This window comes from Eubalaena glacialis, chromosome 3 (genome assembly GCF_028564815.1).
Source record: "Eubalaena glacialis isolate mEubGla1 chromosome 3, mEubGla1.1.hap2.+ XY, whole genome shotgun sequence".
Classification (NCBI taxonomy): domain Eukaryota; kingdom Metazoa; phylum Chordata; class Mammalia; order Artiodactyla; family Balaenidae; genus Eubalaena; species Eubalaena glacialis.
In genome coordinates, this window is record NC_083718.1 from 92336122 (window position 1) to 92363774 (window position 27653).

The following is a 27653-nucleotide window of genomic DNA, read 5'->3' on the forward strand; positions in this document are numbered from 1 at the left end:
CAAGAAAGATGTGTATAGATGCATCAGAGTTTAAATAGATAATAAAATATTATGAACAAGTTTGTCAGTAAATTTGAAAACTTGGATAAATGGGCAAATTTCTAATAAAATACAAATTGATAACACTTGCTCAAGAAGAACTAGAAAACCTGAATATCCTTTATCCCTAAAAGAAAATAAATAGTTTAAAATCTTCTGACAAAGAAAACAGAAGGCCCAGTCGGCATCTTAGGTGAGTTTTACCAAACTTTCAAGAATAATTTATGCATGAAATAGAATAGAATAGAAAAAAAAGAGGGCACTTCCTAAACCTGGTGAAAGGCACAACTATAAAATTTTAGAGAACAATATAGGAGCATATCTCCATGACCTTAAAAAAAATGAATGGGAAAGATTTCTTAAACAAGACACAAAATGTGCTTCATTATAATGGAGAAAGTCACTGAAAATTCACCTATGTTAAAACGAAGAATTTAGATCAGTGTTATCACTTCAGAAAATATGTTGACATTACCTCATAAATTTAAACACACATTTATTCCTTGAACCTGAAATTTCACTCCTATGTATACACCCTTAAAAGACTTGAGAGCATCAGAAGACATATATAAAACTGTGCATAAAGACAGTTCAAATCACTGAAACTAGAAACAACCCAAATGCCTAATTGCAGTAACATAAATATATAAAGTGGCATAATCTTACAGAGGAATATTATACAGCAGCTAAAAGGAACACACCACTCCACATGCATCCACATGGGAGAGTCTCAAAGGTGTACTGTGGACATAAGAAGCAAATCACAGACGACTTCGTTCAGGATGGTTCCATATACATAAAGCTTAAAAACAGGCAAAACTAAAAGACAATTGGGATGTACGCAGGTCACATTTTTTAAAAATGATTTCTGACTGCATCTTTATCAAGAACAGTATTTCTTTTTTTTTTTTTTAATAAATTTATTTATTTATTTACTTTTGGCTGCGTTTGGGTCTTTGTTGCTGTGCACGGGCTTCTCTCAAGTTGCGGTGAGCGGGGGCTACTCTTTGTTGTGGTGCGCGGGCTTCTCATTGTGGTGGCTTCTCCTGTTGTGGAGCACAGGTTCTAGGCGCACGGGCTTCAGTAGTTGTGGCATGTGGGCTCAGTAGTTGTGGCATGCGGGCTTCAGTAGTTGTGGCTCGTGGGCTCTAGAGCGCAGGCTTAGTAGTTGTGGCGCACAGGCTTAGTTGCTCCGTGGCATGGGGGATCTTCCCGGGCCAGGGCTTGAACCCGTGTCCCCTGCATTGGCAGGCAGATTCTTAACCACTGCGCCACCAGGGAAGTCCCGCAGGTCACATTTTGTTGATTCTAAAATTTACTTTTTCACCTTTTAATCTCTAAAATTAGGATGCATCTTATAATCAGTGGTGTTTTGTAATTACCCTTAGCAGCACTTTTTCTTTCTTAGACATGAAATAATGATGAATCTCACAATTGTTGAGGGCTTAGGTTCAATGAAATATGATAGGTGGTAGAATGAAAGAAAAGCAGCAGAATGACTAACCTAAAATTTGGGATCACAATTACCTATGTTCAGAGGGAGGGGGCTAAGGAACGGAAGGGTCACCTAGGAGAATTCTGAAGTATCGGCAAAGTGTTATTTTTTCACCTAGACAGTGAGTATATTCGTATTTGTTTTACTATAATTCTTGAAACAGTTTAGACTCTCGCACGTATGATATTTTTTACAATTAGAAAAGTGTGAAGAGGTAAGGAAGTGGAGACACATGTATAATAATTAGGGAAGCTGGATAGAAAGGGGGGAAGAGAGGCAGATGGTGGTTGGGGGAGGGTGTGGAGGATGCTACAGGGAAGATGGCCCTGAGAAGCTGGGAGGCCAGCGCATCGCACGTGGAGAAATCAGGAGAGATATTCCTCTATTGCAGCAAGAGTGACAAAGGAAAAGATGGGTTTATGGAATATGTGGTGTTATTTTGGGCATGTTTTCCTTGTGATGGTTTCTAATTTCTTTGTGAAGAATTTATCTGTGGGGTGGTGGTAGTTATCAAATGGACAAATGGACATGAGGAGAAGGCGTCTAAAATGCTACACATTTATTCCACAGTTACTCCATGCCACGTCTAAACGAAGAGTTTTGTACGTCCATTGTTCTGTTTATTCCCCCCATCAAAGCAGTGAGGTATATATTCTCTTATGATGTATTCATTTCCCAGGGTCGCCATAACAATATACCACAGACTTAAACAGCATGGCTTAAACAACAGAAAATTACTTTCTCACAGTTCTGGAGGCTGCAAGCCCACGATCAAGGTGCTAGCCTTGCTGGTTTCTCCTGAGGCCTCCGCTCAATTTGCAGATGGCCTTTTTCCTTTGCACCCCTGCCCACGGTGTCTCTACCTCTTCTTCAAAGAACATCAGTCCTATTGGATTAGGGCCCAAACCCTAACGGCCTCATTTTAACTTAATCACCACTTTAAAGGCCCTAGCTCTAAATACAGTCACATTCTGAGGTTCTGGAAGTTAGGGCTTCAACATGTGAATTTGGGGGCTGGGGGACACAATCCAGCCCATAACAATGCCCATAAAGAAATGGAGATTTAGGGAGGTTGAACAACTTGCCAAGGGCATGCAGGTACAGTGTAAGAGCTGGGATGCGAATGCAAGCAGACCAATTGCAGTCTCTGAATGCCAGCCATTCCACTAAAAAACAGTCTGGTGCCGAGAAGAGTGGAGATGCATGAAAAAAGGCTTTTGGAGAATTAAAAAAAAAAAAGCTTCCGAATAAAGGAGTACTATTATATTATTAGACTTTCAGAGCTGTGCAATCTGTCCCAGGAAACAGAATAGATGGACTGTCCTCTCATACACTCCCTTTTAAAATCTGAGCTTTAATCAAAAAGACTGTAGTTTTTGGCCAAAACGGCAGTAAAGGCCAACAACTCAGCATCCGCTGAAGTCCTCAGTCCCTGGTTCCCTTTTTGGAGAAGCCCGGTGTAAATTATGAGCTGAGGAGGGCGACACCTGCTGGGCTCTGCGGTGCATGGGTGGGAACCTGGCTCTTTTCATAGGCAGTCCCCCACTGCTCTCTGCTGGCCAGCAGTTAGGAACACCCAGGAATGTGCAGACAGCCCTACTTCATTCAAAAACTACAAATCCATAGGGAAAGGTGGGAAGAATCTACTGGAATCAGACTGTGGAGTATGTCAGTCCCACTCCTTTCCATACATATACATACATTTCAAATCAATGGTACAGTCAACTTTCACTTGGCATTCCGTGACTGTGCAGCTGTTTTAAAACTTGTGTCAGTTGTTTTCATCATTAAAAAATATATATCTGCCACCTTCTCGAAAATGATGTTTCTCAAGATCCAAGAATGTGAGAATTCGAATGCAGGTTTTGATGACTTAATAAAATATTGGTTTGTTCATACTTTCATGTTTTCAAAAACTATAGACTGATTTTAAGTTTGTTCAACATTTTAAAACCATGATTTCCTATGTGATAGTCCAAGGACCCCACCACTTGGTTACAGTATTTTTGTAAAAATAATTGTTTTCATTTTCATATGTGACTTTTATTTAAAAAAGAATCAGCAGTTCATGCTTTTAGAAATTATTTATCTGGGGAAAATGTTCTAAGTAATAAAGGATTCCCTTGAATTGAGAAGCATAAATAAGTGCCAGAAGAAACTATGGATCTCCCGAGAACTCCTAGAATTCCTGGTGTGTGTGTGTCACAGGACGTGTGGCCTTGAGGACCTCGGTGAAATTCAAAATGAGTGGGCTCAACGGCCTTTAGTGTCCCCATCCTCGTGTGGGTCCCCAGACTCCCTTGACACAGTTGGAATGGGCATTTAAAATACAAATCAAATCATAATACCCTTCTGCTTCTGGAGAGGTCAAATATCACACATCTGATTTTAGAGTAATATACAAATTCCTTACCAGGTTTACAAGGCCAAGTGACCTGGCTCATGCCAGCCCCTCTAAGTCTGCCCTTGGCCCCCTTTTCTTCCCTTTCAGCTGTTTGCATTTTCATCCTTCAAGGATCTCTCTGTGGCTCTATTTCAATATTCTGTTTATTTTCTTCAGGCCACTTGCTACCATTTGTAATAATCAGGGGTGTTTATCTGTTGTTCATTTCCTGTCTTTACCATTAGGCATCATCTGCATCAGGTAAGTCCTTGTCCATCTTGCTTTTGCTGCATCCCCAGTACCTAATGAGTATATATTTATCAATGAATGAGGAAGTGAACCACTAAGTGAGCAAAGGAAGGAACTGAGAGGTGAGTGACACCAAAGTCATTCCATGCAGATCACAGTACCGAGTTCATTCCATAAACAGAAGGAAGTCTCATCCCTGACCCACGGCATGGGAAGCAAGGAAGGGCAGTCACTGGGGTTGCTGCGCTCTCATCTTTGACCGCACTAGTCATCAAAACCACTCCTCCCTTCTTAGAGAACACCAGGGAAGCAGGCAGATCCACAAGGCTGAACCACTGTTTAGGAGAACTGGAGGGCACACGGGCAACACAGGCATGCTAACCCATCAGACGTAATCATTTAATCAGTGGTGTAGATACTGATCCTGAATGCAAACACCAACCACTAAACCAACGAGTAACACTTTGTGTTGATCCAGCACCTTCCCCTTGAAAGGGCAGCAGCACAGTCCGTAGGCTCACAGCCCTGCTCTGAGGGAGGCATATGAACAGTCCCATTTTACGAATGGAACAATAATGAGCCCGTGGTCAGTGGGCTGGAGAACCACTCGCGGGCAGCAGGCTGATGCCTGGCCTTCCGGGGGTTCTCTCTACATCGTCCCTGACAGACAACCAGAGCCTGAGCAAGGGAAAATAAATTCAGAACTGTCATCAGTTCAGAAATTATGGCTCGGGGAAGCTTGATGAGAGCTGTCTCCCAAAGAGGTAGCTAGTGGGGGCAGAAATGCTTGCTTGGCTGCAGGGAGGCCTAGACCAGACATCCTGGGGCACAGTTTTTCCCCCCTGAAGTGCTGCTGGGTTGATGTAATTTTCCTCTGCCATCCGTTGCTTCTCTCCTGGGCAGGATCCTGGCCTCTGACTGAGGAACGATCCACAGAGAGTGAGGTCAAGCTTGAATGAAATGTCCGAGAGCGTCCCACACAGGGCAGCATCAGGGCAGGCTGATCTGGGGGTTCTTCAGGAAGAAGGCCAGCTTCTGGGCCAGGGCCGCCAGCTCGCCTGAATTGGCGTACCGCAGGAGGTTGCTCTTCCGCACGAAGTAGTGTTTCAGAAAGTGCTGGCTCACGCACTTGTGCAGCTTCCTCACCAGGCGCAGGAACGCTCTGCTGAAGACCCGCCAGTCCTTTGGGTGGGGATACTTCTCACAAGTCCAGAAGAGCACTGTCTGTGGAAGGAAGAGGCGGTGTCAGACATCGTCCCGGGCTATTGAAGGAGAGTGTCTTCAGGAACGTTCCTGAGCTCATGTGGCCTTGGAAGGAGGAGACGGGAGCCCCAGGGGCAAGCTGGGTCTGCCGTGGATTTATGATCCCCAGCCTTGGACGGGCTCTCAGCCTCCTCCTGCTGGTCTCCTATGCCTCTTTGGTAATTTATTCTCTCCGCAGGCATTTCCAATGATCACCACTCTCCTAAAATTCACAATTCCCCACACCTGGCAGATGCCTTTGCCTCCTTTACAGGGAAGATGCCTCGTGCGTGCAAACCAGCCATCGTTCCTTCATTTGGTATCTTCCTCTCTGCATCCCCTTAGCCTGGGAAAATCCCTCTGCAGGGCTGGGATCTCCCCTTCCAGGAACTGTAAATGATTGAGTTTCTTCTTCCTCATTGGCTTTTAAATCTATTAAAGCTCTCCTGCTCCCCAAGTGCCACATCTCCCTCCTGCCCTAACTCTCACCTCTCTGCGAATCCAGGCTTCTGCAGAGAATCGTCTTAATAATTTGGCATTTCCTCCCCTCTGATTTCCTGCCTTAACCCACTCCAATATGGATTCTTCTGCCATCAGTCCTCAAAGGCTGCTCTCCTTAAGGTCCAGTGATCCCCATGTTTGCTAAATCCAGCAGGCTCTTTCCAGCTCTCACCCTACCTGACCTTTCAGTGGAATCTGGTTCTCTCATGCATACCCTCACTCTTGAGCCATTCTTCACTTGGCTTCCAAGTGGGTTTCTCTGAGCAGTGCAGCTACTCCTTGGCGTGCTCACCTTCTACCTGCCCTAATGCTGGAGTTCTGGGGGCTCAGTTCCAGGCCCTCTTCTCCCACCAAATATAGATAACTTGCTATTTCTTTTCTCCAGTTCACACTTCTCCTCTGACCTCCTTACCTGGTATCTCTTGGCCATCTGAAAGTTATCTCAGTCCATATGTCCAAACTGAACACCTGGCCCTCCCCCACATACCTCGTGTGCTTCCAGGGTTGTTTATCCAGCCTGTTACGTAAGACGCAAGCCTAGGAGTCATTCCCCTCCCTCACCACCTCCAATCAAGTCCGGCCAGTCCTCCTGCCTATGTAGTTCTCAATCCACCCACTTATCTTCACCAATACGATCACCCTCTCCCACCGTGTCTCACCCGGACCTCTGCCACAGCCGGCACCTCTTCTTGTCACCATCCTATCTGTCGTCATCCACACTGCAGCCAACGTGATCTCTTTGAAATGTAAATCTGTCTACGTTTCTTCTTGTCTAAAATACTTCAAAGTCCTCCCATTGTTTGTTAATTAAAAAATACCATCCTTAGCATGGTTTGGTAGACAAGGTTTGGTCCCTCCCTTCCTTTCCAGCCTCATCTCGCCCTGTGTTCTCCCTCGCTCTTTCCTTCTAGCCACACTGGCCTTGTTTCATGCTCTCTTCTATCACAGGGCCTTTCACAACCCACTTCTTCCGTATGGAGCGTACTTCCTTCCCCAACTTGTCCAGGAAACTCATCCATCAGATCAAACTTCCCTATGACACCCATTAAGCACTCTCTTCATCCCACACTTCTCATATGCAGCAGTGATGACAGTGGTGGTCATTTTCCTATGTATTTAGGTGATTCCCTACTAGATGGCAAACTCTATGTGAGCAGAGGACTAGACCTATTTGTATTCACGCTGATGTTACTACATTCAGCAGAGGAACTGGCCCGTGGGAGGCAGTCAATTGACATTTATTGACTGAGCGAAATAATTAATGTTTGGGTTTAGATGTTGAGTATTTTGAAAATATAGTCTTTCCTAAAAAGTAAAAGAGCAGTTTTAGGTTCACAGCAAGATATTGAATGTGTTTTGATTTGGAGTACATTGTTTTGAGTAAATGAGTTGGAGATAATTTCATGCTAGTCAAGATAACCTAGATACAAAAACATGTTTTAATTCCTCTTGTAGTTAAGCTTTTATCTCCCTAAGCAAACAGAAGCAGTTAAGCCTATTATAAGCAAGCCTCCGTGCCTTTGATTAGGTTTAGGAATAAATAAGTCGATGAAAAGATAAGCTCTTTCTTCACATGAAATTGCTATGGGGGAGAAACCTCTTTGGGGAGGAGGTAAAGACCTTCTAGGAGGTGCCCATGATTGGCACATCCTTCCTGATGCTGTTTTGCAACCCAGTGTCTTCCACTTTCCTCCGACTAAAGTCTTGGCAAGGATCCTGCACACTTAAGCCATCATCCAGGATGGTATCTCATACCACATTACCAGCAGCCATATCCATCCCAGTGCCTCCATGTGAGAGAATTCTACCCTCGGACAAGGGTGGAAGATGAGGGGAAAAGGCAGTCAGTACTGTTTCGATTTCTCAACAAATAACCCCCTTTTAAATGCTAATTCTGGAGAATGCACAATTTTATTATGCCGTGTAGGTGGGTTAGGGAAGACTAAAATAGGGGACCTTTAAGGAGTTGCCCTGAAATCCTCTAGATGATTTAGAAGCCCCTGGAATACAAGTAAATCCTGGATGGAATGCAGTTTTGAGAGCAGTCAAGGGCTGGGAGGCCCGTGGTGGCCCTATTCAATCTTTCTAAAATACTCATGGTACTTAAAGTGTTTTCCTCCATCCTAATTGTGGAGCAATGAAGTCAGTGGTTAGTTAAGAGTATGAGACTTGATATGAGGCCGCCTGGAGTTTCCTTCTCAGCTCTGACTTTTCCTAGCGTGGCCAGTGGAAAGGCAAGTAAGAAAGAAGCTAAATCCCCGAAATGAATTAGACTAGCTTCAGAAAGTACATGTCCTCGATCCAGGAGAACAGGTGTGTGTTTTTAGGGGGACATGTTTGGGGACACTTTAAGAATGTTGAAACTGGAGAGAAAGGCCCCAGTATGTGCAAATGAGATGTTAACAGATTCTTGGGCAGGTCAGGGAGAACAGGTTATCAGAAAAGATAAGAAAGCAAGGCAAAGATGAACAATTTTGCTGGGGGGAAAAGTGGAGTAAAATGTGAAGTCATTCATACAGATGATCAGCAAATATTTACTGAGCGACTACTACATACAAAGCATTGGGAGAGACACAAAGGGTTCGGTATGAGTTGCCCTTAAATAGCTTGTGTTAGGCCTGAAAGAGTAACACAGGGCTGGGAAATGGTTGTCTACTGGATGAGACGAGGCCCAGGTAGGAGCATGCAAGGAAGGCACCGCACACCCCAGGGACCTGTGCTCACCTGTGTAGAAGGTCGGGGAGAAGGGCTGAAGCTCCAGGATGGATACTAGCTGGGCTGGGGCTACTAAGAGCCTGACCTACCCCGCCACAGTGTGTTGCACGCAGTATTACCCGAGCATCCAGTTCAACATGGGTGGTCAGAAATTTGAGAAAGAGGAGCTGAGAGTGTGATCAAAGGCCATCTCCCCAGGGGGGACCCCCTGATCCCCCGGTCCAGGTCAGGTTCTGCTACCCTGATCCTTCCTAGAGCAACGCTCCTCTCCACCCCAGCTTTCCCCCACGTGGCACGATTCCACGCACACCTGCAGACTGTTTGACCAACGTCTGTCTCCCCTGCTGGACCACAAGCTCCATGAGAGCAGGAACCACATCTGCGTTTGTTCACCTTGTACCGCCAGGTGTAGAGCACACAGAAGGTACGGGGGCAAGTGACTGGCCCGCGGGGATCTCAATAAACATTTGCTGAGTGAGTGAGTGAATGCATTTATGGCTGTCTGATAGTAAGTCCTTGCCTGGTGATTTGCAACCCAGAAGTTCAGGTTTGCTGCCAGGTTTGTCGGGTACCCCAACATTTCCTGGTTTTCTCCTCTGCACAGAGTGCGTGTGTGAGTGTGTATGTGTGTGCACATGAATGGCTGCACTTGGGCTAGAACGGGGACTGAATGAGTCATAACGTGAGGGAAAATGTGAATCCATCTCAGGTTTGAGGAACTCCCAAGATTTCACCAGACTGTAGATTTCTCAGGGGCAGAGACTGCATGCTGTAATTCATTTCTGAACCTCAGCAGGGTTTCTGGCACATAGTGGGCGCTTGTGTTGGTTTGTTGACTGAAATAAAAGGAGGGGAGAGGGAGAGGGAGAGAAGGCAAGACAGAAAGGAAGAAAGGGAAGAGGGAAACTGGAAGAGGGAAGAAAGGAGGTGGAGGACAGGGACCCTGGGCAGGGGTGCTGTGGACATGCACGCAGCTGGGGCTGTATAGCGCCATAAGGAGTACTAATTTGTGAGATGGCAAATATGGACACTAGGCCCCCTCCTACTCGTCACACACACCCACATTGTGACTGGCTCTGGTGACCCTGCAGAGGCCGCAGAGGGACCCACCCAGCCCCAGCTGCCCTGGCCCTCTAGGCCGGGGCGGCACACTCACCTGAAGGTGGTAGGACGTGATCACAGGTCTTTTCCCTGGACACCAGACGTCCTCCTTCATCTGTCTCATGGCCTGGAGACACTTCTTGCGGCAGCCCCCGTCCTCATCCAGCTGCTCCAGCAGCACCTGTTCGGCCCGCAAGAAGCTCAGCTGCCAGTGATAGTTTGAACAGGCCAACAAGCTAAACCCAAACGACTGGGGGAAGAGAAAAACAGCGGGAAACGAGAAGGATGATGCTGGTTGAGGAGAAAGCCATCTCCGAAGCCGTCCACTAGGAGGGGGAACCTGCCACTGGGCGAGCAGCACATCCCACGTGGGGACACGGAGGGAGCCTCAAGGGAGCCCCTTGCACGCAGGCAATTAACTGGGGAGGCTGCGTCCACTTTCTCTTGGGCAGTGGTTCTCCAACTTGAGCCTGCCCCAGAATCACCTGGAGGGCCTGTGAGAACACAAATTGCTGGGCCCTGCCCACCGAGTCTCGTTCCCTAGGGCCAGAGCGGAGCCCAGGAATCTGCATTTATAACAGATTCCCAGGTGCCACTGCAGGTTCTGCGGATCTAGTGAAATTTCAATTTTCCTTCCGAAGCTGGTTGGTGGTTATTGATGCTGTGGTTGGTTAAGGTGAGAGCATCTCTGGTGAGCCGGGACCCTGCAGGCTAATACCTTGATGCACTGCACTCTCTCTGCAGAAGGCCAGCGCTTCAGACACGAAGGCCACCGGGCTTTCTTGGACCAGGCAGTGGGGATCTCCACTGAGGGGGTCAGCTCTAGTTCCACCCGACCTGTGGAGGTTTCCACGGCGACTCGAACTGCAGGGCGGTCCATTAGCATGCTGACCTTACCTGGTGGTAAATGACAGACAATGGGAAGACAAAGCTTGGCTCAATACTAGCGTTCAAAGAAGGAATTTGTGAGCTGTGGCTCCTACCAGCTCCTTGTAACTGGTGGGGCAAATTTCAGAGTTTCAGTAGCACACCAGGGCAGCGTGTTTATGTCAACACTAGACAATTAGCTAAGTAAATATTGATAAAAACATTGCTAGAAAATCTCATTGTTGGTGGGGTTTACTTTTTTCTTTCATCCTCCTCCCCTACCTTTTCTAAAAAAATTAATAGACTCTTTCCAGAAGGCTCGACTGAAAGAGACAGAGAATACAAGGAAAAGGTGTAGCTTTTGCTACTGTAAGATGAAATCCAAGCATTTTTTTATAGCCCCATCCATTCCACCCAGATGTCGATGACCCCATTTAGGACAGCCTCAGACCCCTTACTTATTCATTTGCCTTTGGTGGAGTTCAGCTTAACCTGTCTCTTAACTAAGTCACACAGTCTCAGAGATGGTATTTGTTCCCACCACCCATGAACCAGCCTAGCCTCAGATGGATTTATCATCATAAGCCTTGAAATCATAAAATACTTCCAAGTGTGGCTTGAAGAGTCACGTAAGCAGAAAGAAGCCCTCCCTGTCTTTTCCAACCAGGCAAAGAGAGGGAGAGAAAAGGAATGGATCTGGGAAAGTTTTCCAGCTCATACATTAGAATTCATTTCCAGTTTGTTCCCCCTTCTTTCAACAGATACATAATAATGTTTTGTTTGTTTGCTTGCCTTCATTGTAGATAAGGATGAGCCGTCTTGAATCGGGATCTGTTATTTTGCTTTTCCTTGCTCAGAGAAGGAAACGGAAACTCATTTATTAATTGTGTTAGGCTGTTCAAAAGGAAAACACTCCTCTCCTTGGCTGGGGTATGATAAAGAGCTTATTGTCTGCATCTCATCAGAGCTGCCCAGACAGGAACATGACAACGTCTGGTACTTAAGCATTATTTACTGAAAGTACCCCATCAACCTGGCCCAGTTTGAATCTCTTACATGCACTTTCACTATTAACAGTGTCGCAGAGTGAGGAGGTGAGCAAATGTTGGCACCAGCCTGCCTGGCCCACACCCTGCCTCGGCTACTCTGCTAACTCGGTGTGTGACCTTTGACCTGTTACTTAATCTCTCTAAATCTCAGTTTTCTTGTCTGTACAACAGTTAGAAAAATGATCCTAACTCTAACAGGGTTGCTATGTGTATTAAATGAAATAATCCATGATCGCACCCTCTACATGGTAAAAATCCATTCAACACGAGCTATTTCCATTACAGAATCTTTCAGAACTATTCTGTCTAGACAAGCAAAAGTACATGCAAATCCTTTTCTTTCTTTACAAGTGGAGTTGCATATTATTCAGCAATTTGGTTTTTCACTTAATTATGTTGCACGGGCATTTTTCATAACTCTGTGTGTGCATATATACACACACACCCCATTCTTTTTTTAATCCTAATTTATCTTTTACTTCAATTTACTCCACCAATGAGAAATATATGCAAATGCAAAAGTCAACAAAGTATTTTAAAAGGGAAATGAAAAGGAGGGATTTCTGTTAAAGTCATATGTTAGATTGGAGATCCCCAAACCCACTGCCAATAAGACATATAAAAGTTTAAAAACATTATTTGTATGTAATGAGACTGCCAGAAAGTAGGAGAATCATTTGAAACTAGCAATGAAGCAAGAACGCCTACCCAGGAAAGTACTAAGTGGGAGAATTGCCAAAATACCTTCATGGCGTTAAGCCTCGGTACTTACAGCTTCTGTGTATAGAAACTGCACAGAGAGGAAGAGAGGAGGTCTAATGGGCTGAGCCTGGGGCTTATGCTAGGTGGTAAGCCTCACAAACCTGGAATCAGGAAAAGCTGTATCTTGAGGGAAATTATGAACTAAGAGAAGTAGGCAGATTTTCTTGTGGGCTCTGGATAGTTGATTTAATACAAAAAACAACAACAACAAAAACCAAGCTCTTCCCTCCTCCCTAGAATTTCAAAGGCATTAGTCACCATCCTGTGTTTAGGGCCTGGATGTTTACATTCCCAAATCATCTAGGTAAGATGGTACTTCTGAGAGTACCAGGAAAAATCAAACACAAGTCTTCTAGGAGAAACACAGCCCGATATGCACATGGAGTGTGAATGGTGTTGCATAGACAGCGGGTGTGGGGCTCCAATCCAATATCGACACACCTCGTGCTTTTTAAAGGCCTCATGATAGTCCGCTAGGCAGAGGTGGCGTAATTGATGAAGTCAGTTTTCCTTTGTTAGCCATCAGATGATTTCGAATTACTTACTATTACAAAGCCGATTCAGTAGATATCCTCATGCATATTTCTTTGTGTATCTGCAGGAATGTATCTTCAGAACTGGAATTGTTGAATTGCCAAGTAAGCACATAACAAAAATAAAAATGGGCTAGCTGCCCTTTAAAAAAGGAGGCACCAATTTACACTTCCAAGAACAATGCATGAAAATGCCTATTTAACCATACTGACTCCTGCAGGGAGCATGATTATATGTCAGCCTAATAGGTGTTTTAATGTATATTTCTTGAAATGTATGTTAGATGGAGCATGTCTTATTTTTACTAGCCATTTATATTCTTTTTCTGTGACTCGTGCTTTTTGGTCAGTATTTCTATTGGTCTGCTCATAGCTTTTCTTAGTGGTTTATAAATACTCTTTTATAATTAAGGAAATTAGCCATTTTCCCAGTTTGAAATTCACCTTTTTACTCTGTGTGAACAGAAACATGTGTGTGGGCAGGTGTGCACATATGCTACACTGTACAGTAGCTTAGGATTTTGGGGTTGTGAGAAAATTATAATTCGAAAAGATTCATGCACCCAAATGTTCATTGCAGCACTATTTACAATAGCCAAGGCATGGAAGCAACCTAAATGTCCATCAACAGATGAATGGATAAAGAAGATGTGGTGTGTATATATATAAAATGAAATATTGCTCAGCCATAAAAAAGAATGAATAATTTGCGGCAACATGGAATAACCTAGAGATTATCATACTAAGTGAACTAAGCCAAAGACAGATAATCACTTATATGTGGAATCTAAAAAAAAAAAAAGATATAAATGAACTTATTTACAAAACAGAAATAGACCCATAGACATAGAAAACAAACTTATGGTTACCAAGGGTGAAAGGGGCGTGGGGAGGGATAGATTATGAGTTTGGGATTAACATATATACACTACTTATAAAATAGATAACCAACAAGGACCTACTGTATAGCACAGGGAACTATACTCAATACACCGGAAACTAACACAACATTGTAAATCAACTATACTTCAATAAAAAAGAAAAGAAAAAAAAAGATTTGGGGGTTGTCAAACATAATCAGTTCCTTATGGCTTCTGGCTTTTTGTGTTTTGGTATGTCAGTGGTTCCCAGATGTGCTGTCCCAGCACACTGGAATACTGCCGTCAGTTGGAGGGTGTTGTAGTGGAAATGTGCTAATAACAAAGATCTGAGGTTGATGAGTAATTTGCGAAAGTACCCAGGTTTTGAAGCTAACATCTTGGAAATGGCGCATAACCCAAAGACTGTCTTATCTACGCCAGGGCAGTAATCCACTGAGGCCACGGAAGTGTGTAGTGAGTATGAATTCCATTCTGTGTGTCACAGCAGAAAAAAGAGCTAATTCATATTATGGGGATTAGACAGATGTAAAAAGCACATGATTTTATCCTCAATCTAAGGGCGTGAGCTTCAGGAAACACCCAAGCAGAGGTTTTTTTTTTTAAGAGCAAAATGGAAATGCCAGACATTTTCCTTGTACATTTCCTGATTGGCTCACCTGACAGGTGACAGGTTTCAATCGCGTTTTCGACCAGTTTCCGGAACACCTGGAGGACCTTGGCGGGCACAATGTCTCCGTCAATGTTCACATCTGCCTCGTGCCACTGCCACAGGCTCTTCAGAAACTGCTCCACCTCCAGCCACTGCTGCAGGCCCTCCGGGTCCCGCAGCGGGCAGGGCAGCCGGGCGCCCTGCAGGGTGTAGTAGCGCCAGCGCTGCTGCCGGGCTTCCCTGTACCCGGCCAGGCCTCTCATCGGCACTGTGATGAGGAGCTGGGTGGGGGCCAAAACCTGGGGTTAGGAAAGGAGGGAGAAGGAGTGTGAGTTCCTAGACTCGGGAGGTGACAGAAGCCCTCAGGGAGCCGCCCTGCTGACCCAGGCCGCTCGGTTAACCACTCAACCCTTAGCAACGTGACAAGGAGGACAGAACTGCGCCCACCTGCCCGCCTGTTGGCAGAGGATTCCGTCTCTGTTGTGCCACTAGCCCATTGTAACGCTTCGGGCAAAGAAATTAACTCAGTGAGGCCTGGGTTTCATGGATCTGCAAGGAAAAAGAGTGAAGTGGACCCGGAACTCTAGAGGCACCTAAAGCTTGAGGGGAGGGGGACAAAAAAGCAGGGAGGGGAACTAGTAGTCACTGCTTTCTGCACATATCAAGCACTGCAATTCTTGTGCATTAGCCTATCTTGTGTTCACAGCCACACATGAGGCAGGCTTTGCTAACATTTCCCAGATGAGGAACCTGAGGCTCAGAGGGGCTTCAAGTCTCCCCAGGGACACACAGCCAGTCAGTGGTAGAGCCGGAACTTGACTTTAGGTCTTCCGATTGCTTGTTCAATGGTTAATTGTCTCTCCTGAGCTGGTTCTTAGTCAAGAATCAATGACCCGGGATGGGTGAAAGATCCGGTATGAATTAAGGGTGGGAAGGGATGGGACAGGAGGTGAAAGAATTCTGCAAAATGCCTCCCTTTCTTTTTGCTTGTACGGATGACCCACAGACAGCGTTAATGACTAATCCTTACAGAATCACAGGTGACATGAAAGCCTGTTTGTTGAGACAAGGTGAGCTATTGAGATGATTCTAAGTTTAATGGGAAAAAGTAAACACTAAGAATCTACTTACTTTGTTTCTACAGGAACCGGGAAAGCAGTGGTCAGGCCAATAGTCCAAGAGATAGAACAAATTAGTCCACAGTGTGGTACCACCAAAGGGAAATGACCTTTAATCACATCACACAGCAGCCCACTCCACCCTGCATGTTTCCCCATCACTCAGCTATACACTGGATGAGCCACCTCCTTTCCACGGAAAGTTCTGACAGTGGAATTTGGATAACCTTTGCCCAGGGACCAGTCAGTGGCGAATTCAGGGGTGAATATCGAAATCAGCAATAACTGATTCTGCCTCATTTTCATGGAACAGTAGTTTGGATGCTTTAGATGATGGGTGCACATGACTTCTGGTGTCCGTTGAAATGTGGTGGGATTAAAACAAGGGAGGGGGGGATCTGAACTATGGCATTTAAAATCTATATATTTGTGGGGACTTCCCTGGCAGTCCAGTGGTTAAGACTCTGCGTTTCCACTGCAGGGGGCACGGGTTCGATCCTTGGTCGGGGAACTAAGATCCCGCATGCTGTGCGGCGTGGCCAAAACAAACAAACAAACAAAAACAAACAAAAAACCCCAAATCTATACATTTTTTGAACCCACTTGCATGTGAATCCAAGAACACAACTATCATGTTATTAGTCACAAAAATGGTGGTTAATAAATGCTTATTGAATTTGGGCCAAGATAAAATAAAAGCATTTTTATATGCCCCACTGTAACTATTTTCAAAACTTATATAATATGCAGGATACAGTGTATATAAATGCAAGATATATTTTAAGCTGTGAATTCTAAGTGAGACCACAGAAGGAAATTTCCTCAGATACAGTTCTAGGAAAAGTGGTGTGATGTTTCTATTCCTAGTCACTTGCCTATATTTGTCCTGTTTAGGTTGGCAAGGTAGATAGAGGTGGGCAGATGATGCTCTGACATTCCAGGATCCAATCTAATTTTATAGTTTTCATCCTGGAGTAAATTTCCTAAAGTCTGATTCTGTCCCCAAATCCACAAGTCCCAGCATCTTGTGGGTGGTCCTTGTACCCACCAAACTTGAAATGTACTGGACTAGCAATGGTCTTTCGTTCAGGTACTAATTCTTTTGCTTTCTCATTCATTCAACAGAAGTTGAGTGTCTATCATGGGCCACACACTATGCTGGATGCTAGGAAGGGAGCAATCAAGAAACATGATCCTTATAAGCAAGGAACTTATGGTCTCGTGTGAGAGCTGGGGCATGCGTACACATACGTTTCATACTTATAGGAAAGGGGTTCTTGTGTGTCACAAGAAAAATCAAGATAAAGGAGCACAGGGGTTCAGAACGATTCAGAGTCTCATTTCTCTCACCTCTAAAAGGGAGCAAACCATAATGTCTGTTCCACTAGGTTGTGTGCAGGTTTGGGTGAGATCATTTCTGTGAGACTGGCTTTGCCCACACTACAATGTTGCATGAATGCTGGTTGTCACACACGCGCCCTGGGGGCTTACAGCTCTGTGAGATTCCTCAGCAGGGACAGAGTTGCCAGGCTGCTCCTGCAGTTCCTAAGGGCCACCTCTTCCACTTTCTTCCTTCCCCCACCTGTAGCCCATCCACTATCACTTTCAACTCTTTTCTCACCAATGCCTTGAGTTCCCTCTACCCAGTCCCCAATCTATTAAATGGATGCTTAATAAATGAATGTGTGCTTAACTGAACTTTAATTGGTACAGTGGAACATGCTTTGGAATCAGAAGCCACAGGTGGAGTTCTGGTTTTAGTGCCTAATATGACTTGATCAAGTCATTTGACTTTTTTAAGCCTCCATTTTTATCATCTGTAAAGTAGGAATGTGGGGCTTCAACTGCAGTAACATCTATGCGATGAGTGTAAATGGTAAGTACTAAGAGATCTTGTTAGTAATCTTAGTGGTGCGAGTGCCTGACACATGCTGAGACCACCCCCCATTTCCTGGCTCGCTGGGTGGGCACTTAGAGCCAAGTGACCCACATACCTTAATGTTCTCATTGTACGTGTCAGAGTAAAGGACGGCTTGAAATCGAATGTCTTGGTAGCTGATTTCTGTGGTCAGATGATGGACAATTTTCTGCACCTCTTCCACCATCTGGGAAATCCACTGGCGCCTCAAGTCCACCTGGGGGTGAAAGGATCAGCAAAGGCAGTTATTCCCGCATCGGGCCCCAAGGAAGTGACGAGACAGGGTACCAAGCAGTCAGCTCAGAAAATCCTGCCCTTCCAAGAACTCCGGGAGAGATGAACTTAGGTCTGATGACACTCGTTGGCGCCTCCGTGTTCTCTTCTGAAATAGAAGCGTTACTCAATATTTATGTAGTACCTGCCTTGCGGTAGGTGCTGTCTAGGTCCTCGGCATGACAGTGAACAGGACAGCAGCGAACAAGATACAGATACTCGCTTTCTAGTTGAAAATACAGGACATATGCGTATGTGTGTGTGTATACATACATACAGACATACACACAAACATATATACATATATGTGTACACACATATGTATAATGTAAGATCAGGTATAAGTCCCAAGTAGAACAATACAATAGGATAAGGGACTAGAGAATAAAGGGGCTGCTATTTTAGACCGGGTGGCCAGGGAAGGCCTCTCGAAGGAGGTGAGATTTGAGTGAGCCCTGATGACAGTTTGGGAAAGCAAATTCCAAGGCCCCTAAAGGAGGAGCAAGCTTGGCAAGGCTCAAGGGCCAGCAAGGAGGCCTTTGCTGTGGTTATAGGAAAAGAAGAAGGAGGGTGATAGGAGATGAACTTGGAAAGGATGGTGGGGGCCAGGGCATCCCACAGGGTTTTGTGAACCATGGTGAGACTCTAAAATGGGATAAGAATGCCTGCTGTCCAGGTTGGTGAATATAAAATAGTCTAATGCACATGAACATGTGGCGGATTGTTTTCTGTATGTCATCAATAAATGATGGTTCCCTTCTCTCCTGAGCTCACCCCCTCCTTTGGCTCCTAGACCCTTAAGAAAAGGCGTGCACTGATGTTTCTTCTGAATCTGCACGGCAAGTCTCCAAGAACTGGAAGGGACTCTTTGTTACGTTGCTCTGGAGGCACCTGCAGGCTGGTGTATGATAAGGGTCTCCCTCAGAGATGCTGCAGAGCATGTGTCTTATATGACCTTAAGTACGATGATCAGGTCTATACTAGCTTTTAATATCATCTTCTTGCCACCAGCAGCCACCCACCCCTCTCCGTGTGTTCATCTCACAACATACATCATGGGAGAAGGGACAAAGGGGAGCTTTCTTGAGCATCTGTAAACTATCAAGATTCTGCATCTTTTGGAGTATGTAAGTGGAAGAGAGAAGGTAGTCACAGAGAGGGGCAGGTCATTTGCCATGCCCCAAATAAAGGCGAATGCTTGTAGAAGCATAATTAAGGGTCTCTCCAGTGTAGGACTTCTCTGATGTGTTGGGATTCAATTCCATTCGACCAATTTTTGTTGAACATCCACTTCATGCCAGGTTCTGTGCCTACAGTGTTGTCAAGAGGTTGACAGATAAGATGACAAAGCAAGCTCAATAAACTGGAAATTAAAATTACAGCCATTAGTGCCAAGTATAGGTTTGCAAAGGATGCTAAGTGTACACAAAAAAGGGAAACTGCATCTAGCCTGGAGGCCTTCCTGAAGGCATGGTATATCAGAGTTGTATCTTGAAAGGTTAGCAGGAGTTAGCTAGAGAGAGAAGGTTGTTCTAGAAAGAGAAAATGGTAGATACCTAACACAAGGAGCACAAGGGGAGAACTGCAATTGTTTCTACTTTGTTGGAGCAGACGTTGCCTTGGAGGAGAATGGTGAGGTGGGAGAACAAACGGTGAGCGGTCTTGAAAGTGCAGGAAGAAGAATTTCAAGAACAAAGTCAACAGTAAGTGGCTGAGTGAGATAAGTCCCCCCAAATGCCCGTAGAGTTTGGTAACTAGAACAGGACTGATGTGTTTGGGGAAACCGTGGGCGTCAAGCCAGATGGCAGTGGGTTTAGAGAGAATGGGAAACCAGCAAGTGAAGTCAGAGGTAAGCGACTCCTCCCGCAAGTCTGGCTGGGGGAAGGAAAAAACAAAAACAAGGACAGCAACGGGTTTTTTCAAAAGGACACACAGGTTCAAACATGTTTAGATGCTGAGAGAAAAGAGGCAGTGAAGAAGGAAGAGGGCAGAGAGGAAAACCCCTGAGCAAGGGTTTCCCAGCCAGGAAGCATTGTGGAAATCCAGAAACCTGGTGAGGAGCTCGTCTCCGTGTGTCAGAAGGAGAAGAAGATGGGTGAAAATGCAGATAAAAGCATAGAGATTTCCTGCCTGACGTCAGCAGGAGACAAGGCAGTGCATTGAGAGTGATGTGAGAAGAGGAAGGCAGGGGACTTCAGGGTGACAGACATTGGCAATAGCTTCTCTAAGGGATGAGGGGCCATTTGGGCACATGGGTAAAGGTTGCCAGGCAGAACCAGGACTCAGCTGTGGGTGCATGAGGCTGTGGGATACCAGTGGACTCAGTTATAAGAGGTTGTCCAGTACCTCCCGGCCCTCCAGGGGTAACAGTGGAGGTGCTGAGATTAGAGTTTGCTGGCAAGATCTGGAGAAGAGCAAGGGAAGGGGTCAGTGGAGGGCCATGTTTTCGAGCCTGGGCAGAGAATGGATGAAGCCAGTTTGGTAGATTAGGGGACATTGGACAAGTTCCGGGGCCAGACGTCTGATCAGGAATAGTGGGGAAAAGTAAGACAAGGGCTAACTGGATAGAACGTTGCAGTCAGAATGGTTGGGAAATAGTAATCTCGAATAGTTAAGTTCTCAGAATGTGTTGAGGACTAAGGCTAATTTCCCAAATCTTCCAAGTCCACTGATGTGAGTCCATAGAACTTGACTGTTAGTAACCCAGTGGTGACTCTATATATGCAGATACATTTTGTTTCCTATGTTAATAAACTAATGAAAGATTCATTACCATATTGATACTATCAAATAATTTTTAACTGATAAAAGCTTGAAAATGTGTGTGTGTGTGTGTGTCTGTGTGTGTGTGTCTGTGTGTGTGTGTCTGTATGTGTGTTTGTGTGTGTGTGAGTGTGTGTGTGTGTGTGTCTGTGTGTGTGTGACTGTGTCTGTGTGTGTGAGAGTGTCTGTGTGTGTGTGAGTGTGTGTGTGTGTCTGTGTGTGTGTGTGTGTGTGTGTGTGTGTGTGCACCTAGTGGGAACAGTTCTCCATTGTGAATGTCATCTACAAATTATGCCGCCATTTGATGGTAGAATTTTCTTACCGGCAGGACAAGTCCAGACACCCCTTAGAAGACACCTATAATTTCTCATTCATTTTTCCTCTTTATGACCTGTTTTGACGTGTGAAGATAAAAGTCAGAATAAGGAAATACTTTTTCTGGGCCTAGAGCCACAAATTCTGGTTTTGATTTTCTTTATCTGTCACTTTTGCTGCAATTTAAACTCAGGATCTTAGAATTGGAAGAGTCTCAGAAACCATCTTGTCTGGTATCCCTTTACAGAAGGCCAGAGTGACAGGGTGGCCCTCCTAATATCACACTGGTACTTAGCAGTATGACTAGACCTAATGCCCAGGTTCCCCAACTCTTCTTTCTGTCACACTGTGCTACACTCTCAATTAGGAGTTCCAGAAATAATACCTACCTTTATCCTCTTTCTGAACCTGACCATGCGCTCAATTTGGAGTTCATGAAATAACAAGTCCAAAGTTGTTCTGGCATGCCGCACCACTGACTGTTCTGGCATGCTGCAGACACATAAGGGCGACACAGCAGGGGCCGGACAGTGATGCAGGGCTTAACCAGAGCTGTGGAGGGAGAGCCCTGCCTTGGACAGGCCCGCCCCAGGACCCAAGCCACTGGAGTCGAGGGGGAGCCGCTTTCCTGTTAGGTGATGGGCAGCCCCTTCCTGCCTATGTCTCTGGATACACTTCCTGCCATTGGTTCTTACCAAACAGGATCACAGAGCTATTCACCGGCCCCCAAAGGGGTTTGGGCTGGGGGTTTCCCAGGCTCAGTCCCACGTACCTCTTGTCACTCCCATGGTCTAAACCACAACCCAGAAGCCCCAGGCTGTTTCCCTCAGCTTGTCCTGACCATGGCCTAGCAAGGTGCGGTAAGAAGATTCCATTTCACGGTGTGGAAAAGCAGGAAATGGGGCCTGAGGCAGTTTTAGAGGGAGTGGTCTTGGTGAAAGAAGGAGGCTCCACCACAGGTAGAGAGAGACCTGTCGCCAGCCCAATGTCAGAATCCCTTTGTTGCCTCTCAAACTTCAGGAAGCAAAAGCTAAGATACCAGTTGTAACCTTGAAGCAGACTCGTCACTAAATTTATTTCACAGCAAAGCTTTGAAACAAACTTAAGGAGGAAATATGATAATTTAAGAAGATGGATCAAAGCCCATTCAGTCCAAATTTTTTTTTTTTTTTTGGCTGCTTCCCGCGGCTTGTGGGATCTTAGTTCCCTGACCAGGGATCGAACCTGGGCCCTAAGAGTGAAAGCACCAAGTCCTAACCACTGGACCACCAGGGAATTTCCTCACGCAGTCCAAACTTGACCTCGAGTGCCTGTTTAAGTTTCATTCACATCCTCTGCTGATTAGGTCAATGCACAAAGGTTGGGACTTCCCTGGTGGTCCAATGGTAAAGAATCTGCCTTCCAATGCAGGGGATGCATGTTCGATCCTTGGTCAGGGAACTAAGATCCCACATGCCAAGGGGCAACTAAGCCCACGCGTGGCAACTACTGTGCCCGTGTGCCTCAACTAGAGAGCCTGCGTGCCGCAAATTGCAGAGCCCACGTGCTCTGGAGCCCGCGCACCACAACTAGAGAGAAGTCTGCATGCCTCAACTAGAGAGAAGCCCGAGTGCCACAACGAAAGAACCCGTGCGCTGCAATGAAGATCTCGTGTGCTGCAACTAGGGTCTGACGTAGCCCAAATAAATAAATAAGTAAAAGAGACTTTGTCTTAAAGAATAAATAAAGAGAAACACTTTGTTTCTAAAGAGAAGCATTTGTGGGTGTGGCAGAGCAAAAGCAGAAATGAACTGTGGTAAGTTAACCAGGCCCATGATGTTAGATGTGGTTAGATCATCTAATCCGACCCCTGCATTGCACTGATCCTGCAAAAGTTATGCCACACTCCTTAGCATGCAGATTTAGTCACTCTAACTAAGCAGAGTTTACGCAGAAACAGTCATTAGAGACTGTTGGCACCTTTAAGGTTGCCATCCATTTTTTGTGGGCCTCCTTCCAGGACGTGTCTATGTGCCCACACGCATGTCCACCTCCCCAGGCACAGCGTCAGGCCCATTGTTGTCCCACATCATTTGCTACTATTAATAGCTCAAGTTTGTGAACAATTTCCTGTTGCAAATATAAATTATTGAGAATTCAAGGTTATTCCTTATAATTACATCAGTCTGACTCACTTGTATTCCCACATGCTTTCCTGAGAGGGAGGTAGGGGGTATACTAAATAGTGCACCAGGAATGACACACAGGCCTGGCCATACCCAGGAGCATGTGACCAAAGCGAATGTCATCCATGGTGAGTGCCACTGGGGAAAAAGGCTGAGAACTTCCTTCTAGACAACAGGAAGTCAGACTATTAATTCTGGAACTGCATTAACTCCAATAATCAGTTTAAAAAAGTGATGGGGCAGGGGGCACAGACACTGTCTCTGTCTTCCAGGGGTTAATAATTTAAAGGCACAGAGACTTAAATTCAGTGATCCATACAGATAAGACATCACATTCTCCATCTTTTTAGACTAATTCTTCCATGAACCAAATGCTTGGGCCCCACAGGATATTTGCAGCTCCTAAACACAGCAGAAGCCATAGCAGCAGCAGCACTGTGGAGCTAAGACTGGTGAGGCATTGCTGTGCGCAGGATACTTTATAAGGGTTAGCTCCTTTGAAACTCCCGATAATCCTTTAAGGTGGAGGCTATGATAATCCCTATTTTACAGAGGACGACACTGGAGTTCAGAAAGTGTAATAATTTACCCAGGGTCCCAGAGTCAGTAAGTCACAGAACAGGAATCCACACCCAGGCAGTGCCCTTGTTCATAATCACTGCACCGCTCCGCCTCCCCAAGGACAAGGAGACTGGGAATGAAACCCGCTAACTGCTTGAATGGGGTTCCAGTAGCTGGAAGGCCTCTCCTCCACTTGTTAAAACCCTATGCATTACGCATGCACTAAGGCTTTGTCATCACTCTTTCTGTGAAACGCCTCTCCCATCAGAGGTCACACTGCTCTCTTCCCCTCCAGCACCCTGTTTAAATCTCTATGTAGTGGGCTTCCCTGGTGGCACAGTGGTTGAGAATCCGCCCGCCAATGCAGGGGACACGGGTTCGAGCCCTGGTCCGGGAAGATCCCACATGCCGTGGAGCAACTAAGCCCGTGCACCACAACCACTGAGCCTACGCTCTAGAGCCTGCGAGCCACAACTACTGAGCCTGTGTGCTGCAACTACTGAAGCCTGTGCGCCTAGAGCCCGTGCTCCACAATAAGAGAAGCCACTGCAATGAGAAGCCTGCGCACTGCAATGAAGAGTAGCCCCCGCTCACTGCAACTAGAGAAAGCCCGCGCGCAGCATTGAAGATCCAATGCAGCTGAAAATAAAATTAAATAAATAAATAAATAAATAAATAAATCTCTATGTAGCGCTTGTGATGTTAAGCATTTGCTGTCTGCATGGGGAACTTCCTCCTTTTACCTTTGGGGTTATGTGCAAAATCTGCAGGTGAGATAAGGCCACCCTTAAAGATACCCAAACACACAATTTCTCTCTCACTAAGCAGGCCACATCCAGACCTGTGTTTTGGGCACTGTGTTTTGCGCTGTGTGTGTTTATGGTGATATAGAGGGTTTAGCAGAGGAAATGTGGTTTGGCGTAAAAAAAGAATAGGCTGAAACCGCAGCATCTTCACTAACTGTGTGACTTTGGACACGCTGTTTAATCAGCACGAGCCCTGCTTCCTCCTCTGTTAAAATGGAGGTAATATGCACGTGTCACATGATTGTTGATTAAATGAGACACTGTAGGGCCTCAACCTGCCAGCACCTTTAACGCTCGTCTTGCATTATCTTCAATGAGCCCTGAAGATACTTCTGACCACATACGTGCAATGATACTATATGAATTCAAGGGGAATAAAGATATCCAAGACACTGTTCTTCTCCCTGGAAACTTATAAAGAATAAAATGATATACTATTTAAGTTGCCACCAAGATAACAATAGGAAAGGTGTCGGGAGTCAAGATACAATTGATCGCCAAATAAATATGATCAGTGATCGTTATGATGGGAGTTCACAGGAAGACACAGACGTTTTGTGTTGGGGTGTCAGATTAATCTTCCATCAGAAAGTGGACTCTCAGCTGAGTTTGAAGGATGAGGCTGAGCCAGAAAAATGAAGAAGAGACAGGACATCTCCCCAGGTGTGGGGGGGAGGGACGCTCTGGCCTGAGATCTTCTCAGGGCACAGTTCTTGTGGGACAGGGCTGTCAGACTCAACCACCTATGGGGCAGAGTAGGGGACACACATGGGGCGGGGGGGCGCGGAGGCGGGTGTCAGACCCAGCAGTGCCGCAGCCTCCAGTGGGACAGACACTCAGCTCCAGCCCATGGCTGCCAGGTAAGAAACTGGGACCTGTGGTTGCCAGATAGCCTGATTTTTTTTTCCAGAGAAGATGGAAAGCTGGATTTCTATGCAAAATCTCACTGTTTTGAAATGTTTGTAACAAATGGGACAAAATTTAAAAATTCTCTGCAGGCCAAAGAAAACACACGCACAGGCTGGATTCAACATAGAGAGCTTTTGTTTAGAATTTCTGTGATTGAAGATGCAGGGAAGCAGAGAGTAGAAAGATAAAGTATTACTTGAATGCCAGGCTAAAATATTTGGATTTTTTTCTTTCAGAAAACACAGGACAATGGGGAAATGCCAGCTAACGCCTCTTCCACTTATAGCCCCCAAAAGGAGAAATCATTTTGTTTGCTATAATTTTTATTATGATACGTTTTCCCTATTTATCCCTCTTAATGGTTTTGCCTAAGAAATCAACTTGACTTATCACTATAATAATGAACTCTGCTTTGTTTACTCGTAAAGGCATGAAAACCCTAGACTAGTGCCTAACTCTTTGTTTAAATGTTTTAGTTTTAAGGGTGGCTCTGTGCCTTAATTGCTTCGGCTGTAAATGGAAAGGTTTAAACTAGATAATATTGAATGTCCCTTCAAGTTCTAACATCCAAAGAGCCTATGACTCTATCGAGAAGAAATTAAATTAGTTCTTAATTGATGCATACTAAAAATATAGTGGTAATACATACATATTTTAATCTAGCAGTTTTACAGTTTTCAAAGAGCTTTCTTATTTACTTTTTTTCAAAGACCCCACTAAGATCCTATTATCACTCCCATTTTACAGAGAAGAAAACTGAGGCTCAGACAGGTTAAGTGTCTTGCTCATGACCACCCAGGCATCAGTGGCAGAGCTAGAGTTCCAGCCCAAGTTCTAACTCTTCTTTCCACATTCTATTCCCAACATACCTCTTGCACTAGAACCTCAAAGAGAGGACTGAAATATGGTAAGTCCCTGAACACTCTTATGGGTGATGGTCTTGAGTTCCTGAGGAGCATTTTCTGTATCTTTGGAAACAGCCTGAAATTCTTTCTGCATCAAGGTTGGTGGGGCGGGAGGGTGGGAGGGGCGCATGGGAGAGACCCGTATCTGTCCTTACCTTATTCAGCAGGCAATCTTCTAAGTTTTCTTCCATTAGGGATTTCATGTCTTCTTGGTCTATGCTGAGCAGAACAGCAACGTCTTGGTTTGTCTCTCAGCAGAGAGAGCACTTGTGCGTAGATTTCCCAGTGATATTAGTCTCTGGGTGCTGAATTTCTCTGGGAATGTGTATGTGGACCACAGACTTGCCTTCTCAATTCTTCATTCAAGCTCTCATTTCCAAATTGTGAGCATCCATCTTTCATCTTTTGGGAAATTTAAAAAAAAAAAAAAGAATTGAAGAAGGAGAGTTGATGAAACTGCATTTGAGTCCAGCCAAATTTTACTCTATTTAGCTCTGTTGACTGGTGCTTTGACCGAAGGGCAATTTTCCAAGTTGTATTTCCCACTCAAATACTCAAAAGTTCCATTCAAGACGGAAATGCCCTGTAGTTGGCTTCTTCCGAACTATGTATGCTCTTATCCTGACACTAGATGCACCTTTGAGCTCAGTATCTTATATCTCCTTGTTCTAATCCTGTTGACAGTAAATATCCCTTGCCCTCCAATCCAGAAAACCCCACAGATGGATTTACCTTCTTTACAATAAACAAATAAGAAACTGCCAAACAACCAGCCTGGCACCCATGATTATGCCTACAAACAAGTGATCAGGACACAATAATCCGCATGTGGAGACACACACACACACAGGTATGGACACACACAGGCACAGACACAGAGGCACACACAGTCATGGACACACACAGGCACACACACACACACACAGGTATGGACACACACAGGCACGAACACAGAGGCACACACACACAGGCATGGACACGCACAGGCCCCCCCCCCCCCACACACACACACACAGGTATGGACACACACAGGCACACAGAAGCACACCCAGGAGTGGCAGGACGGGATCCTTCCGCTTGCCTGCTGACCTTTAAATCTCCCTCTTCCCACCTGAAAGCTAGCAGTAAAAATAAAGTCAGTGTAAAAATAAAGTTGAGGAAACACTCACATCTGGTTTTGCCAGCAAAACTATGTTGGAAAACAGCTCAGGCAGCAAATTCCCAGTCTGGCTGGCTGGGGCTAGTTTTATTACAGAAAAAAAAAATTTCACAATGGCTTGATCTCCCTGAAACTGGTAAACATCAGAGTCTGCTATCAGATGATCTAAAGGTGTTAGAGCACTTCTGGGAGCCCAGCTCAATTCGGAGCAATGTTCCAAAGGCAAGTGTTTTCTCCAAACCCACCTCTGAGTGCATCCTCTGGGTGCTCAGCAACCATGCTGGGCGCCCGGGCT

General features: G+C 45.3%; 1 protein-coding gene across 5 annotated transcripts; it reads right to left on the minus strand.

The window, feature by feature from the left end:
- Positions 1 to 986: 986 nt before the first annotated feature.
- On the minus strand, positions 987 to 27653 carry MAB21L3 (mab-21 like 3). 5 transcript variants are annotated; one of them, XM_061186121.1, is made up of 7 exons: positions 27604 to 27653; positions 26355 to 26601; positions 17579 to 17719; positions 14474 to 14765; positions 10444 to 10622; positions 9781 to 9975; positions 2119 to 5390 (listed from the first exon to the last, which is right to left on the minus strand). In XM_061186121.1, exons 2-7 carry the CDS (start codon positions 26400 to 26402, stop codon positions 5157 to 5159), a joined length of 1089 nt encoding a protein of 362 aa, XP_061042104.1. In that variant the 5' UTR covers positions 26403 to 26601; positions 27604 to 27653; the 3' UTR covers positions 2119 to 5156. The 5 variants fall into 5 exon arrangements, with proteins under 5 accessions (XP_061042106.1, XP_061042104.1, XP_061042103.1 ...); XM_061186120.1 differs by lacking the exon at positions 27604 to 27653 and adding an exon at positions 27248 to 27299; XM_061186123.1 differs by lacking the exons at positions 2119 to 5390; positions 27604 to 27653 and adding an exon at positions 987 to 1278 and having other exon boundaries at positions 26355 to 26808.